The 15,125-nt window shown below is 35.5% G+C and overlaps 1 gene segment (V, D, J or C); it reads right to left on the bottom strand.

Moving 5' to 3' along the window:
- Positions 1 to 12,205: 12,205 nt before the first annotated feature.
- On the bottom strand, positions 12,206 to 12,762 carry LOC116901964. The segment is given in 2 exon segments: positions 12,206 to 12,510; positions 12,714 to 12,762. Coding segments are annotated over 2 exon segments (354 nt in total).
- Positions 12,763 to 15,125: the final 2,363 nt, after the last annotated feature.

The raw sequence follows: 15,125 nt of genomic DNA, 5'->3' as shown, positions 1-15,125 counted from the left end.
CTTTTCCTCAATGCTTCCGGGGATTTGGGTAAGTAAACCTTTTGCAGATGTATCCCTTTGGACTGAGCACAACTTACCGTTCAACCTCTTGTTCACAGTGATCCCAGAAGAATAAGAGAACAATACTGGAAGGAGTGGTTTGTAAGTAAAGACAGAATCTCACAAAAATAACATCTTTTCTGTTAAACAATCTCACTTTATTTAATCCTGGTAAATCAGCTACACAATAATTGCTTCCATCCAGGCACAATGGCATGGGTTTTCTCTGCTCTTTACATATGAGCACCTTTTCTAGATTCATCTGGGATTATACCTATATCCAATGTACTTGTGAGTCTTCAGATCATGTCATCTGTCTTCTTCCCAATTTTAACACAAATTATTTTATTCTATGTTCATGAGTATTCTCTCAGATATAATTATTTATGTCCTTAAATGTACAGTGGATCCAAAACTTTCATATGCTATGGGCACCATATATTTTCAAAATATTAAAAGGACATGTATGTCAGTCTAAGTTTTGGACAGAAAGACTCAAGCTGTGTAATGAAAGAATCATATAAAGAAGAAAAAGTAGAAGGTATACAAGGGAAGTTATAGTTGTGTCCAGACTTAGAGTGAGTTTCCATCAAAGGTTGAATGGAAAAAGTTTTACGTGTGCAGAGAAGCATTCTATTGGAAATAGAGATTTTACTGGATGAAATTACCCACTCATGGGCTGAAGATGATGGGCAGAAGAGAGCTGTCACAAAGAAGTGGAAAATGGATAGATTAAAAAATGATTGATTTGATAAATTTATGAGGAGGGTGACTCTGAAATAGGCAGCCATAGAGTTTCCACTCAGAGATATGTCAGAGATTAATTTATATGAAATAGACATACCAAGCTTGCATATAGCACTAATAATATCTTTTAATATGAACATAATTTGTGTAGTGACACCATATATACATGCTTTGATAAAACAATTAAAAACATGCCAATAAACATAGTGCATCAAAATCCTAATGTATTATACAGTTTCATCAAAGTGTGGCACAGACACTTAAACAGAGGGTAATCAAATGGCCTTATCTGTTCTCTGCAGAAAGTCAGGATTAAATTCATTGCTACCTAGGTCCAAGGTCAGGAATGCTGCTGGCTGACTACAATGTCTCTTTGTGCTATATTGGTTCACATGTGAGTAACTCAACAGAGAAGATTGTCTCCTTTCTTACTACCTGAAATGTTTGACTTCACTTGCAACACTTCTGCTTTGTGGATAGGTTGATATAGTGCCTAAGTTTTTCAGGTGACTACCTCTTCCTTCACTCCTTCATGAGGTTACAGTCAAAGAACATTCTAATGTTATTATAAAATAAGTTACATGACAAAATGGATAGAACTTGGTGAGTCTCTCACTTCTCTAAATCAGCCTTTTTTCATAATCCTCTGGAAGCATATTTTCCAACACATTTCATTGTCTTAGATCAAATAACACTAAAGTCCATCGATGATCATACTCTTGGACTTCTGGTTAACCATCGATGGCAACGAAATTTCTTATTCATAGAAATATGTAAAACAACGTGATTACTCAGAGAAAAACCATCACCTATAAGAAGGCTGGATTAATTTTACTATCATTGGTCCAGTGCCTGGATTTTGATCAATGTCTTGATGACTGGAACATCAAAGTATAGGGTGATACTTATTTAGCATCAAGAAAGTGTAAGCCCTCAAATCTGTCTCACAAGACTGAGAAGAGACTTGCTAGATCTGAAGTTCACATTCCCATTGGTTAACAGCCAATTTCTTCATGGCTATAAATGTAGGAGCGCTGTAATAAGATTCTCATTTATAAGACTCTGCAAGGAGTCTTTGAAAACAGAAAAAAAAAACACAAAGAAAAATGTATTGAATCAATTCATACCATACCAAATATGTCACATGTTGATGAATTTTAACTGCCTATCATGATCTTTTGAGATGAAGCTGGAGAAATAGTATGGAAGGTGCATTTTGTCTCATCTTTTTTTTCACAGACTTACTGATTATGTCTTCCTATGCCCTTTAAGTTTCTCAACGTTGAAAACTCTTGATGATACTAACAAGAACATTTTATTCAGGTAATAAGGTTATGGAAGTTTGTCTTATAATGGCCTTAAGTTTTACACTATTTAAAGGAGTTTTTTTCTTAAACCTCATCATTTAGAAATCTCTTCTATTTTAGAGCATCGATATTCTCATATATGTAAAGTTTCTAAAAAATTCAGAAATTAAAAAAAAAATCTTTCACAATACTCTGTGAACAATTTATCCAGGCCTTGGTAATTATATGATTCTCAATAAATAGTAATGGTTCCAATCAGAAGGAAAATATGGTTTATCATGGAAGCAGTAGACAAATTTACAGGGAGCTTTGATCATAGAGGGTGTACATTTGGATAGTATGGTAGGTGGGGTACATATCAGTGGATTTGGAAGAAGGAAAAATCTAACTACATGTACTCTAATGTTAATTGTGTCCCCAGATTGCTTTAAAAGAGTAGGTTGATGAATATAGGATGCCAAAAAGGTCCAGAGACAAGGCTATGACTCCAGTATAGACCTCTACAGAAATTTGGCTCTGTTCTTCTTCCTCAGGCTGTGTACTTTCCTCTGCTATAAAATGCTGAAAGAACATGTCCTTAAATAAAACTTCACAAATCTAAAAGTTCATTCTCAGCCTGATATTATTGGCTATATGGACACATAGCAAGTAATTTATTATTTTGGGACAAGAAAGGAAAATTGGGAAAGGGAATGATGGTTTTAACAATCAATTACCATGAGTATGAAGCTTTGTCAACAAAGTAACACTCCCTGGATGATGTGAATGCAATTTAGATAAAAATAGTGTCTTTGAAGGTGCAGACATGAAGCCTTACAACATTTTTCCTCTCCTTTCCATGCACCTGACTGTTGCCTGTTTATGGGTCCTATTCCCCTAACTGAGCTCACTTGTCTGACCTCAGTCAGAGAGGATATGTCTACTCATGGAGTGACTAGGCATCTGATTTTAAAACAAGAAATCTTATTTCTTATGGGACTAGTTCTGCAGTTGATGATTCAGTCCTCAATATAGAGACAACTGTCATGACTTGAAATTTAATTAGAATACTGTATTAATTTAGAATTGAAAGGTGTGGAAAATCCAATAGAAATAGAGAATGTGCTCAACTTATATGAGTATTGCACCCTAAAATTTTCAAAGGAAATGGTTGTATTTTTAAGATCTGTTTTTTAACAAAGACAAGTCTCTCAGGTTCATGAGTGGTAGTAATAACAGCCGTGAAATCATTCTGGAACTTCCTTAAGAAGGAAAATCTGAGAATCATTTTGCCCATTTCTAATTTTCCCAGAGTTGAAGAACAACAGAAAGCACAGAGATGAGACTGAGACCCTCTGTTGTTGTGAGAGCCCTAAGCCACGCCAATTAATTCATGTCTTCTCTGGGAAAGCTAATATTAGTGACTGACTAAAAATTCTTGCTATATCTTTTAAAACATTCAAATAAAATTTCTATAGATCACAAAACTTTTGGAGTGTAAGAGCCAAAGGTGAGGAAGAAACATAGCAAAACAGTGTTCTGGACCTAACAAGACTCCTGCTTTCATGACCTAACATCAGCTGTGGCTGTCTGATGAGACATGCAAGAGATTAAGTCCATCAGCCCCAAAGCATGTAGTATGAGGAGCTCATGTCCTTGTACCACTAACTGATGACTTTTTGATAGTTAATGGCTTCTAAGAGAGGGAGAGACAATGTTCTCTTAGAGTCTTGTCTCTGATAAATTTACCATGCTTGTTCCAGTGGCTGTTCCTACATCTATTAATATATGATAAACCCACACTGGACGCATTGTTTTGGGTATATTGTACTCAGGGTTTATGTATATTTATATGGAGACCTGAAGTTAGGGGATGAGGAATGGGTTGTAGATTCAGGGAAGAGAGGGGAATGTCAATATCAAATACATTGTGTCAATATATTAAATTCCCTTTTATAAAATATTACATTTTGAAACATTATTCAAGTTACTTGTAGTAAACAGAATCAATTTTCCCCAAAGAAGATTTCAATTCTTCCATAGAGAGGCAAGTCAGAATGATAAAATTTTGTTATTCTTACTGCAGGGCTGGGGAAAATGTCTCATCAGTTAAGATAAGATACTGTCCTCCCAAAGAAAATAAATTCCTTTATAGGCATCCTTCCTTATGTTTCAAAAATGAATACAGCTCCAGCTGTCTTCTGGCCTGCTTCGGTACTTCATTTACATGCACTCATTCTCATTTTCCCATATGAACTTCCACTTGCAAGTGAAATATATAAAAAGAACATGGACTGCTGTTATAGAAAAACAGAATTATGTTTCAAGCAGATATGTATAATTAAATATATTCTACACAAATTAAAATGTAATAATCCTTTTAAAAACAAAGAATATTATATTGATATATAAAGGTGGAACCATTTTATTCATAATGGTCCACATATGGAAATGAATTGCAGACATAATCAATAAGGGGCCACATCAATGAAAGATCTGATTCGGTTTATGAAAGAGGAGACCATGAAAAAGGGATGAGAAGTGTCTTTGATTTGAGAAGATAGAATACAAATCGTTTCTCCTGAGTCTCAGAAGAGCATAGCACTTTAGACTCTTGATTTTTTTCAAAGATTCATTAATTTTTATATTATGAATATACATAATTTTCAATATGGATATATGTGTACAGTAGGCATTCTTGGAATGGCTAAAAATGTGGTAACATTCTCTGAGGCTAGAGTTACGGATGGTTGTGAACTTACAATATGGAATCAAACCCAGGGCCTCTGGAAGAATAACTAGTGATCTTAACCACTAAGCCATCCTTCTAGTCCATTGCATACCTTAACTCTTCCTCAGTGTGTATTCAGACCTATATAAAACTGAGATGATCAAGTTGTATTCTTGGAAGATACTGTGACTGTAATAATATGTTAAAACAGGAAAAAAAGTTCAAAGGGAGAATCTGAATCTCTTCTTTTCCCTCAAATGACTCCACCTCTTTAGTATTGTGTGTTTGACAAGCAACACATTATACTTTACTGTAAAATAAATAGATAAATAAATAAATAATAAATGAATAAATAAATAGAGATAGGGTCTTTTTGGAGGGGGTGTGGCCATGTTATAGTAAGCACTTCACTGTGGAGGCAAGGCTTTCAGGTGTTAAATACTTAAGCTACACCAAAGTGAAACACATTTCTCCACTCCCAGGCTGCCTTTGGATCAAGATGTAGAAATCCCACCTCCTCCAGCACCATGACTTCCTGCCTGTTCTCACGCTTGTCATAAAGATGATAATGGACTGAACTTCTAAAACTGTAAGCCAGGGCTAATGAATTGTTTACCTTTATCAGAGTTTCTTTGATTATAGTGTCCCTTCACAGCAATCGAAATCCTAACTAAGTCAGAAGTGTATTCATGGAGATAACTAATGGGGATAATGAAAGCAGTTAAGACATTTATTTAAAAACTTCCCAATATCCTTAGTACTGAAGAGATATGTTGGCATTTCTTTCATTAATAATGCAATTTATCTTTTTGCTAAAATCATAAATGATTTCCTGAATTGTATGGAACTAATGGCATTGGTGAATAGAAAACAGAAACTGAATGAGTAGCATTATTTGTTAAGTATTAGATTACTGGGGGCCAGCCTCACCAAAGGTAGGTGATGAAATTGAACCCAGCATTGAAGAAAGAGCAAATGGTGATTACCTCTATCCTTTAATTTTCTTTTACTGTTTTTGGGACCAGAAGCAAGTATCTGTCTTTTGCTGCCCTGAGGCCAAAAGCTGAGGGCTTCTGGGAATTTATCTCCTGAGGATAGTTGCTGCAAGGAATTTTTTAAAAATGACTAGTTACTTAGGCTCCTTAATTCTTGAATCAAAGGAACAAAGGGCCTCTTGCTACTTTTGTTAGTTAATTCTTCATGATGCAGAGAAAAGGAAAAAAGAATAAGAGTCTGACACACAGACCCAGGACACTAGATGAAGAAGAAAAGGGGTATATCAAATTTTATGAAATTTATCAAATATATGAAAGTTTTCAGCTTTTTATAACTTTTTAAACAAAAAGTATTCTGGGTAAAAAAATACTTCATAGATAAAATGTTACATAAAAGGGGAATCACTTAAGAATGCTGATGGCAAGTTCTAAGCAGTGTATTACTCTATAACCTCATTATAAGTTCAGGCTATAGTTTCTTTTTTTTTCCTGAGAGCTGAGGATCAAACCCAGGGCCTTGCACTTACTAGGCAAACACACTTCCACTGAGCTAAATCCCCAACCCTCAGGCTATAGTTTCTTACAGCTTTGTTTTATCATAGTTCCCTTCTGTAGCTTCATTCTGGGACCCAACCTAGAATGAATGTTTTTTTTTTTTTCATCAAAAATCTGTCTGAAACATATTTCTCATCTTAATGTAATTTAGGAAGGCTCATGATACACTTAATTATGCAACCTATACTTACTATTCAATGAGGAGGATTCATATTTTCCTCTTGATTCTAAGTTTAGTTACAATTTTCTAGTAAAACAACTAAAACCATCTCCTTAAACTTTCTTTCTAAAATTATTTAAATCAAATCAAAATTCTATAGAGTCATTAATTCACCTAAACAGCATTACTTCATGAAGTTTATCTTCATGATGATCTGCAATAAATTTTCTCATTAGCGAGGGTTATAACCCAGGAAGTAATCACTCCAGGCTACAGGCAGTGAGAGTCTCACAGTATCCCCTCACACCAAGCCACATGAATGAGGAGTATGCAGTCACAAACATGAGAAAGCACATCAGTCTCAAGAAGCAAATCTGATACAAATTATGTGGGGCTTTAAGAAGCTATCTTGGAGGAAGTCTTTGTGGCCATGCCTCACCAGAGTGCACCCTTCACAGCTGAGCAAGAAGACAGGAAGTCTTCTATGATCTCACTTGCTTTCTGAGGCTCTTTCTGAAGGATGACCACCATTAGACATTTTGCATTAAAATTACATTGAGTATGTCACACTTCAGTGATTGGTCACAAGAATAACTGGCTTCAGATCCATAATAATACAAATAATACAGCCATTATTTTCTTGTAGACATATTTCTCTTCTATGCAATTTATGTTTATTCTTCTTAGTGCATTCTCTTAGTGCATTCTGCTCTTTCACTCTCTTTCTCCTCACATTCTTCCTTTCTTTCTGCCTGCCTGCCTTCCTCTTGTACTTCTTGAAAATTCTAAGCAATTGCCAAATAATTGATTCCCATCACCATGCAGAATATGCACAGCGATTGTATATACATCGAATGTATATACACTAGTGTTGCTTGTGACCATGACCAAAACCCTAGGGGATGATGTCAGAGTAAAAAGCTGAAGGGTCAACCACACAGACTTCAGGAGTTAGGTAATGGGCAAAAAGAGACTCTCTTTTCAGGAAGTGGGCAAGCCTTTATATTCTCCACCAAGGCCACACTGGTACATGAGCATGAAGTTCAAACCATCCATTTGATTGTTCTGATCATGCACTCTGTCATATTTTGTGTCCAGGTGTCAGGATGGTTATAAGGTGTAGCAGGCACACAAGTTACTGTTGCATACAAGTGGACCACTGAAAGCAGCAAATGACAGTTTGCTGACCCATTCCTCCTACATACTGCTGTACATATAAGCATGAATACTCGATTTTGAGGTGGTTTTAAATCACATGAAATATTTTTAGTTTTTCAAATATTATTCTTACTGTATTCTAAATATTTAAGGATCTTTTCTAGTGCCATAGAAATGTATAATACATCAGTGCTATAGGTTCCCTTCATACTGTAAATGGAACTCAGGGTTTCTTGCTTAAACTAGCTGAGACACATGTCAAACTCATACTAGGCTGTGTAAACCGTGAAACTGTGAAAATTAAATGATACAATAAATAATTCTGAAAAAACAGAAATATTATTCAGCGTTTTTTCATTCTCAGGAAATTGGAAACATTTGCTCAGTATATTTATCCCTGAAAATTAAAAATAACATTTTATTGTATTCTGCATACTTATTCATGCTTATGAAAGTAGTCCCAAAATTTTAAAGTCACTAGATTGTAGGTGGAGAGAAAATACAATACTTATAAATGACTTGCCATACCATTTTGAAGACCAGAGTTTGGATTCCTAACAGTCATACCTATGTTTTGTGGACTGGCACACTTGTAGTTCCAGCATCAAAAAAGCTAAGAAATAACATTCAGCCCAAACTGTCCACAAAGCAATCAACCTCGTTGTGTCTTTCATTGAGATAGTTGGTGCAAAGAAAAATGGATAAGAATGATGAAGGACAATTCCTAATATCAACTTTGGGCCTTCAAATACACAGGCATATATGCAAAACAATCATGCAGATAGACACAAATTATACCAAACATACAAACAATACTGAAAACAATAAACTTTTCCTGTTAATGTGTTTTCTTTGGCACACACAAGAGTCAAATTCACTAGCTATACTTTCTTAGGGACTCCTTTACTTGCCCCACGCAACTAACTGCATTTTAATGGGAATTTCCTTTTTAATGCACACCCCACCTTTAGTTTCCTTTACCTTTAAAATGTATACAATGACTTTGACGATTTCATATATTTATATAATAAATTCTGATTATTCTCTTCCAGAATCTTCTCCTATGACTATTCTCTTGCACTCTTCCATTCAAGTCCCTTCCGCAGAATTGGGACTTTTTTTGTTTGTTTGTTTGTTTTATACCCTATCGAGTTTATCTAAAGCCAGGTGTTGGAACAATGATTCTCTAAGTTCCTAATGGTGCAACATTTTAACATAGGTTTTCATGTTCTGGTGACTCTCAAGTACCAAATTACTTAAAACCACTATTTCATAACTGTAATTTTGCTATTCTTATGAATTATAATTCACATATCTGATATTTCTAATGATTGTTAATGATGTCTGTGAAAGGGTCATTTGACACTCAAAGTGGTCTCAACCCACTGGTTGAAAGTCTGTTTGATGGGCCATTGGATTCAAAGTACCATTTGGAGATGTTAGGGTTATCAGTACATAGTTGAAAAGATTAGCTTCCCCTCTCCAATTCTATCAGTAGCAAGTTGCTCAGCAGTGTGTAGGTAGATATATTTTGGAAAACTACTTTTCAATGTCTAAAACTGAAAGTTTTCACATGCTCAAAAATGTAAAACAATTTAAAGGATTATACAGTTATTCAGACGCTTGGCACCATCTATGGAAATATAGTATAATGAAAAATTTCTAACTTCAGAAAGATGATGACAAACTTTGATTTTATACATCAGAATAAAAAACTCTGGTTTAAGACCTTTTCTTTATTAACTATATACACTCTGATACTTTGTTATAGAAACAGGAAACATAAGTGACAAATGAGTACATGTACCGAAAATGACTTGATGTTTTATCAAAATATGGATTAATCAGATATATATCTCTATATTTCAAAAATAATTATACTCATATCAAAATTTTATACTGCCCTCATTCCCAGCTTGAGATGTACTGATTCATATCATATATCATCTCTTGGGGCATCATACTTTAGAGGATATTAGGATAAAAGCTGTGACTTAGTCTTATGAGGCTCAGTTTCATATATATATATATATATTTTTTTCTTTCTGTAGCCAAGGAGACTTCCTTTGAATAGAATTCAAGGGCATGGAGTACATGGGAATCCCTGACTAATTTTTGTTTGGGCCAATTGCAGTTAATTGTCTACACATGGCCTGAACCATAGCATCTGTCTAAATTGCAAAATGTCATTTGTTTTGTGACACCAAGAGGTAGTCAAAGAAGACCATCTATCCTAGTAGTATAACAAAAACATGGTATCTGCAAGCTACTGTAAATTCTTCAAATGGATGTCATAGATCAACATAGTGAGAACATGGGCCTCTGAACAATGTCCTAAACCAACTGTTTCAATTATGACTCACAGGCATTTTATAGTTCAGGAAACTTCCCTGCCCCTTCTCTCACCTTCTGATAGGTGCCCGATGCCCATTACTTCTGTAGTATAGTATCTATAGTGTGTTAACATGGAGAGGTGGCAATGTAATTCACACAGATAGTGCAGGAGTTGGTATCAATAAAAGTGACTGGATAATTTTCTTTCAACTTGATACAAACTAAAGTCATCAGAGAGGAGGGATTGTCAATTAAGAAAGTGCTTCCATGAGACTTGACCTCTAGGGAAAGCTAGGGGCAGCTTTAAATAAGTTATGGATGGGAGAGAGACTACCCCATTATGGACTTTTGTCATTGGAATTCTATAAGAAAGGAAATTGAGCAAGAGTCCTTAGCTTTTCTTATGCTTCCAGGGCTATTCCCTGTTTGGTTGCTGTCCATATTTCCTTCAACGATGCACTATATTTCAGAAGTATAAGATAAATTATTTCCACACAAACATACTTTTAGTACTTGCGTTTTATTACACCAATAGTAAAAAACCAGCAATAATAAAAGAAATAATTATTATTATTCTCTAATGAAAGATAATACTGTTTGATCTATTTAGGAAACATATAGAGATATTAGAAAACAAATTAAGGCACCCTTCACACAGTTGAGAAAATTCACAATTACAGATTCTTCTCAGGACAATGGTTGAGGGACCATGAAAGATACCCTCGGTCCTGGTTGAGCAAAGGTTAGAAACCCCAATGACCTTAAGGAATTGTAGGCATTTTGCCTGACACCTGGGAAACCAGGCCTTGTCACTAGCAAAAGTCCTCCATAGATTTTGGCCATCAAACAGGTAAGGGCAAAGCCCCAAACCCCTCCACCTGTAGAGGTTGTGACTAGAAGTCACAAAGGCTCAAGACAAATCTGCATTATAATGAGGTACCTAAAGGCCTGGAGGCTTAGCCAAATGAACTTTCCTTCCCAGAAACTCCTCCCTGCAAAAGGTATTAAATCTCAGATCCACCCTGAGAAGTGGTGTACAATTTTACTCATCTACTTCCCACCATGACAATAAATGTCTAAAACCACAAACTTTCTCTTTTCAATGGGATATGCCATGGGGAGCTGCCATCTAATCTCCCCGAGAAGATTATTCTACCCTTCCAGCCATGACTGCCACCACCACCAGCAAGCCTTCAGCCTGCAGCTGTCATGCCAAGGACTCTCCCACAGGACCAAGCAGAGCCCCCACCCCACCCCACCCCCATTCGCCCTCAATCACAGGCTAGATCCAGCTGGAAATTCCCCACTCTGTTCTCTGTTCTTATACAGCATCTGCCTGGATGCCCAAGAGTCTGAGAACCAGCCTTGAAGCCCCGAGACATCTCCTGTTTTCCCCTTCCTGGAGTGTTATTCCAGGGCTGCCATATGTCCCAACACCTGCCCAGCATCAGCATGAGGTAAACACAGAAGAACTTCCCACAACCTGCCTCCCTGAGCCCTGTGGTAGAACATCAGATGTGGAATCCACCACAACACAACAAATGGTAGAAGTCTTGGAGACCTGCAGTTGAGTGTCAGTTTTCTTCAAAGTTTGTGATTATGCTCCAGTTGTAATGTGGTTGTGGTTTGTAATCTCATTCTTATTCTCACCTGAAGGGTACACAGAAAGCACAAAAGTTCAAGAAAATTGCCATCTTTTCCAAGCTCAGTTGAACAATTTATATAAATAAATACACATAAAAATACTTTGTATTGAAGAGTAGTTCACTTACTATAAGTATGCAAAGAGAACTTTGCAACAAAGACATGACTCTCTGAGTCTGAGCTCTCTAGTCTTTGTGGGAGTAAACTATATGATATTGTTTCAGACAATGCTTCATCTGAATTTCCCACAATTATAAGGGTATGGAATAATCAATCATTCCTTCTGTCCATCACTGAGATTTTTCTCAGGTCACAATACACTTTGTCTGACTAGACAAAGACAATTATAGTCTATGTATTCTAGTGGTAAAATAGAGTAAAGATATTTCAGAGAAAAGTGGGACTTTAGGGTTTCCTCATTCCACATGTTTCTGTAAATACTACACATGGCTGCATCTGAGAAGCATTCTGAAGAAGCCTGAGGCACCACCAAAAACAGTTAAAGTAAACCAGCCTCATACTTCTGCTTTCCTGGTGATTTTTGCTATGGTCTGCATCACTGTGGTGGCAAGCTATTACTCTGTTGACAGTAATAAACTGAAAAATCTTCAGGCTCTACTCTGTTGATACTGAGAGTGAAATCTGTCCCTGATCCACTGCCACTGAACCTGGAGGGGATTCCAGAGATGGACTGGGAAGCATATTTGATGAGAAGCCTTGGAGACTCATTTGATTTTTGCTGATACCAGTGTATGCTAGTGCCAATACTCTGACTGGCCCTGCAGGAGAGACTGATGCTCTCTCCTGGAGTTACAGACAGGGTGACTGGAGACTGAGTCAGCACGATGTCCCCTCTGGAGGCTGGAAGTATAAGAGACATATTAGTAGAACACAACTTTGAATATAAAAGTCACTTCTAAATTACATGGAAAAATAAAGGATTTTTATTGTATCATTTTTCAACAAAAAGTAAAATCCTATGTGATGCTGGCTTCCAAATAAAGCAAGAAATTTTTGTATTTAAATGACATCTCTACATTTTTGCAAAGTCTGAACAGTCATACCTGAAATCCAGAAAAGCAAAAGTACAAAGAACTGAGGTATGAGCACCATCTTTGAGCTTTCCCTGAGTTTATGTAGATAATGACACAGCTCTAAGAAAACTTCTTATAATACTCTAAGAGGCAGGGACACTAGAAGGAAGAAATACTTATGCAAATCATACTGACTTCATATTACATATAAAAGAGACCTGGTTGACCGGCCAAGCTCCTAGTGACTTCTTAGAGTATTTATCCTTTTGCTGGTTATCTTAAGAGATCTTGGAATTTAAAGGAGACTTGGCTCCTATTTACATGGTTACATAATTAGTACAGTCTACATAAACCACTAAGATATATTCAGTAGTTTGAAATGAAGAGCACCTCCAAACCATGGTCTTATTCCATGGCTTGGAGTTTTTCTTACAATATGGACAGAAGCATCTTAAATTGTCTGAATATTCCATGAATCATAACAACACGTGAACATCACAGTATTGAGATTTCATTACAAAGAAGTAAAAAAATCTGGATGTCCTACAAAGACATATTTCTCCCAAGAATAGAAAAAAAAATTATAAAAGTTTACAGTCTGCCAACATATAGAAGAATTTTATAGGTACAGATATCAAAATATTTTAGCACATTCCAAATAAAGACAAATAGTGTGACTTGAATGTCTTTTCGGCAAGAGTGATGAAGAGTGCCAAAGAGGTATTTCTAGAAGCTTCAAAATTTACTTCTACAGTACATGTTTTCCATGCTACTTAAAAGACCCACTAGATCGGGAGAGAAAATTTCATCATTTCCATTTAAAGAAACAACTGTTCCTGTCACTTAGGCCACATAATGAAGCTAGAGCATATATATTATATAAATGCTATGTTGGAGCTTTTGAAAAGCCTCAATAACTGCAACAGAGACTTCCAAACCACTTGAGCAATGAGGACAGGAAGAAAGAGGAGCTCCAATTCGGTGCTGGTGAGAATGCAACAACTGTGAAATTAGTGTGCAACTTTTTCACACAGCTACAGATTTTATTAATACACTACCCAGCTATGCCATGCCTGAGGACTCTCTAGCCTACAACAGACATGAAAGTGCATCCATATATTTTAAAACTCTATTCACAATGGCTAGAAAATGGAAATGATTTAAATGTTCACCAAAAGATAGATGGATAATTGAAATGTAGTACAATCCTTCAGTGGGATTTGTAGGTAGTAAGAATCACAAATTATGAAAAATTTTGGAAAATGTGTGGTCCTGCAAAAATTACAGTGACTAAGTTATTCTCTTCCCCTATATAAATTTGCCACATTCCAACCTCAAGTGGGAATTGTGACTTCAAATTTTCAGTGTGTTTGTTCGACTTAGACTCTACTCTAAGAAGCTACAATGGGATTCTCACATTGAGACATCTTCGGACGAGTAAAAGCCATTGTGAGATAATTTGGAAATTTTTGTCATATATCTACTTACAGATATTTGATTATAAGTATGTTATTTTTTCAAAGAAACTTCATTCTAGAACCTACCACTGCATAAAAAAAAAAAAACAGCACGGAAGCGAGAGCAAGCAGTCTGTGCAAGCCTATATTTTGTGAGTATCTGGTTTTCACTGGAAGATTTCCCAGCACTCGGGTTGTTTTTCCTACTGCCTTTTTCTTTCAGCTGATCCCACTGAAGGACTTAAAGAATGGACTGAACACCGGACCCAGAATATTGGGTGCAACCCTCTGCATCTTTAAAAATTATTAAAAAACATAAAACACACATGTCTTAATAAGGTATATCATGGATAAACATGTATTTCCTTCCTTCCAAACTGTGATTTTAATAATTCTTTAGTTTCTTCATTTTTTTTTCCTATTTTAAACTGTTCTTTATTGTAAATACTTTTCTTTCTTCCTGTAAAGCTTTTTGGAACAGTAAAACATTCTTTTATTGTAAAATTGATATATTGGTGTCTCATCTTTAATTTATGCAGTTTCTCCCTCCATGACCATTTTATTTTCTCAGTCATAAATTTGAAAATAGATTTATTGATAATAAAATTAATTAAATCTAATTGATCTAATCATATAATAAATAAAATATATTTTTCCATGATCCTAAAAACTGTACTTTTTTAAGACACACACATTTATTTTCTGCCAAAAACAGTCTATCTTCAGAATTGGGAACATATTTAGTATTTTCTAACAATTTTTAAATTTCATTTTTCATAATCTTGATATATTAGAAAATACTCAAATAATAGAATTTTATAGTATAAACATTTTTCTTGGGTGTTAAGTGGAATATATTTGAAAATACAACAGTTCCGATGATGTCTTTTCATTTGATAATTGCTTATAAAATTACAGGAAAGAATAAATATGATTAAATTAAAATTTAAACTTGAAATTTAAAAATAATGATTTAAATGTATAT

This window comes from Rattus rattus, chromosome 5 (genome assembly GCF_011064425.1).
Source record: "Rattus rattus isolate New Zealand chromosome 5, Rrattus_CSIRO_v1, whole genome shotgun sequence".
In the NCBI taxonomy this organism is placed as follows: Eukaryota; Metazoa; Chordata; class Mammalia; order Rodentia; family Muridae; genus Rattus; species Rattus rattus.
Note: the sequence above shows the minus strand (reverse complement) of the source record. Positions and strands in the feature narration are given on the sequence as shown.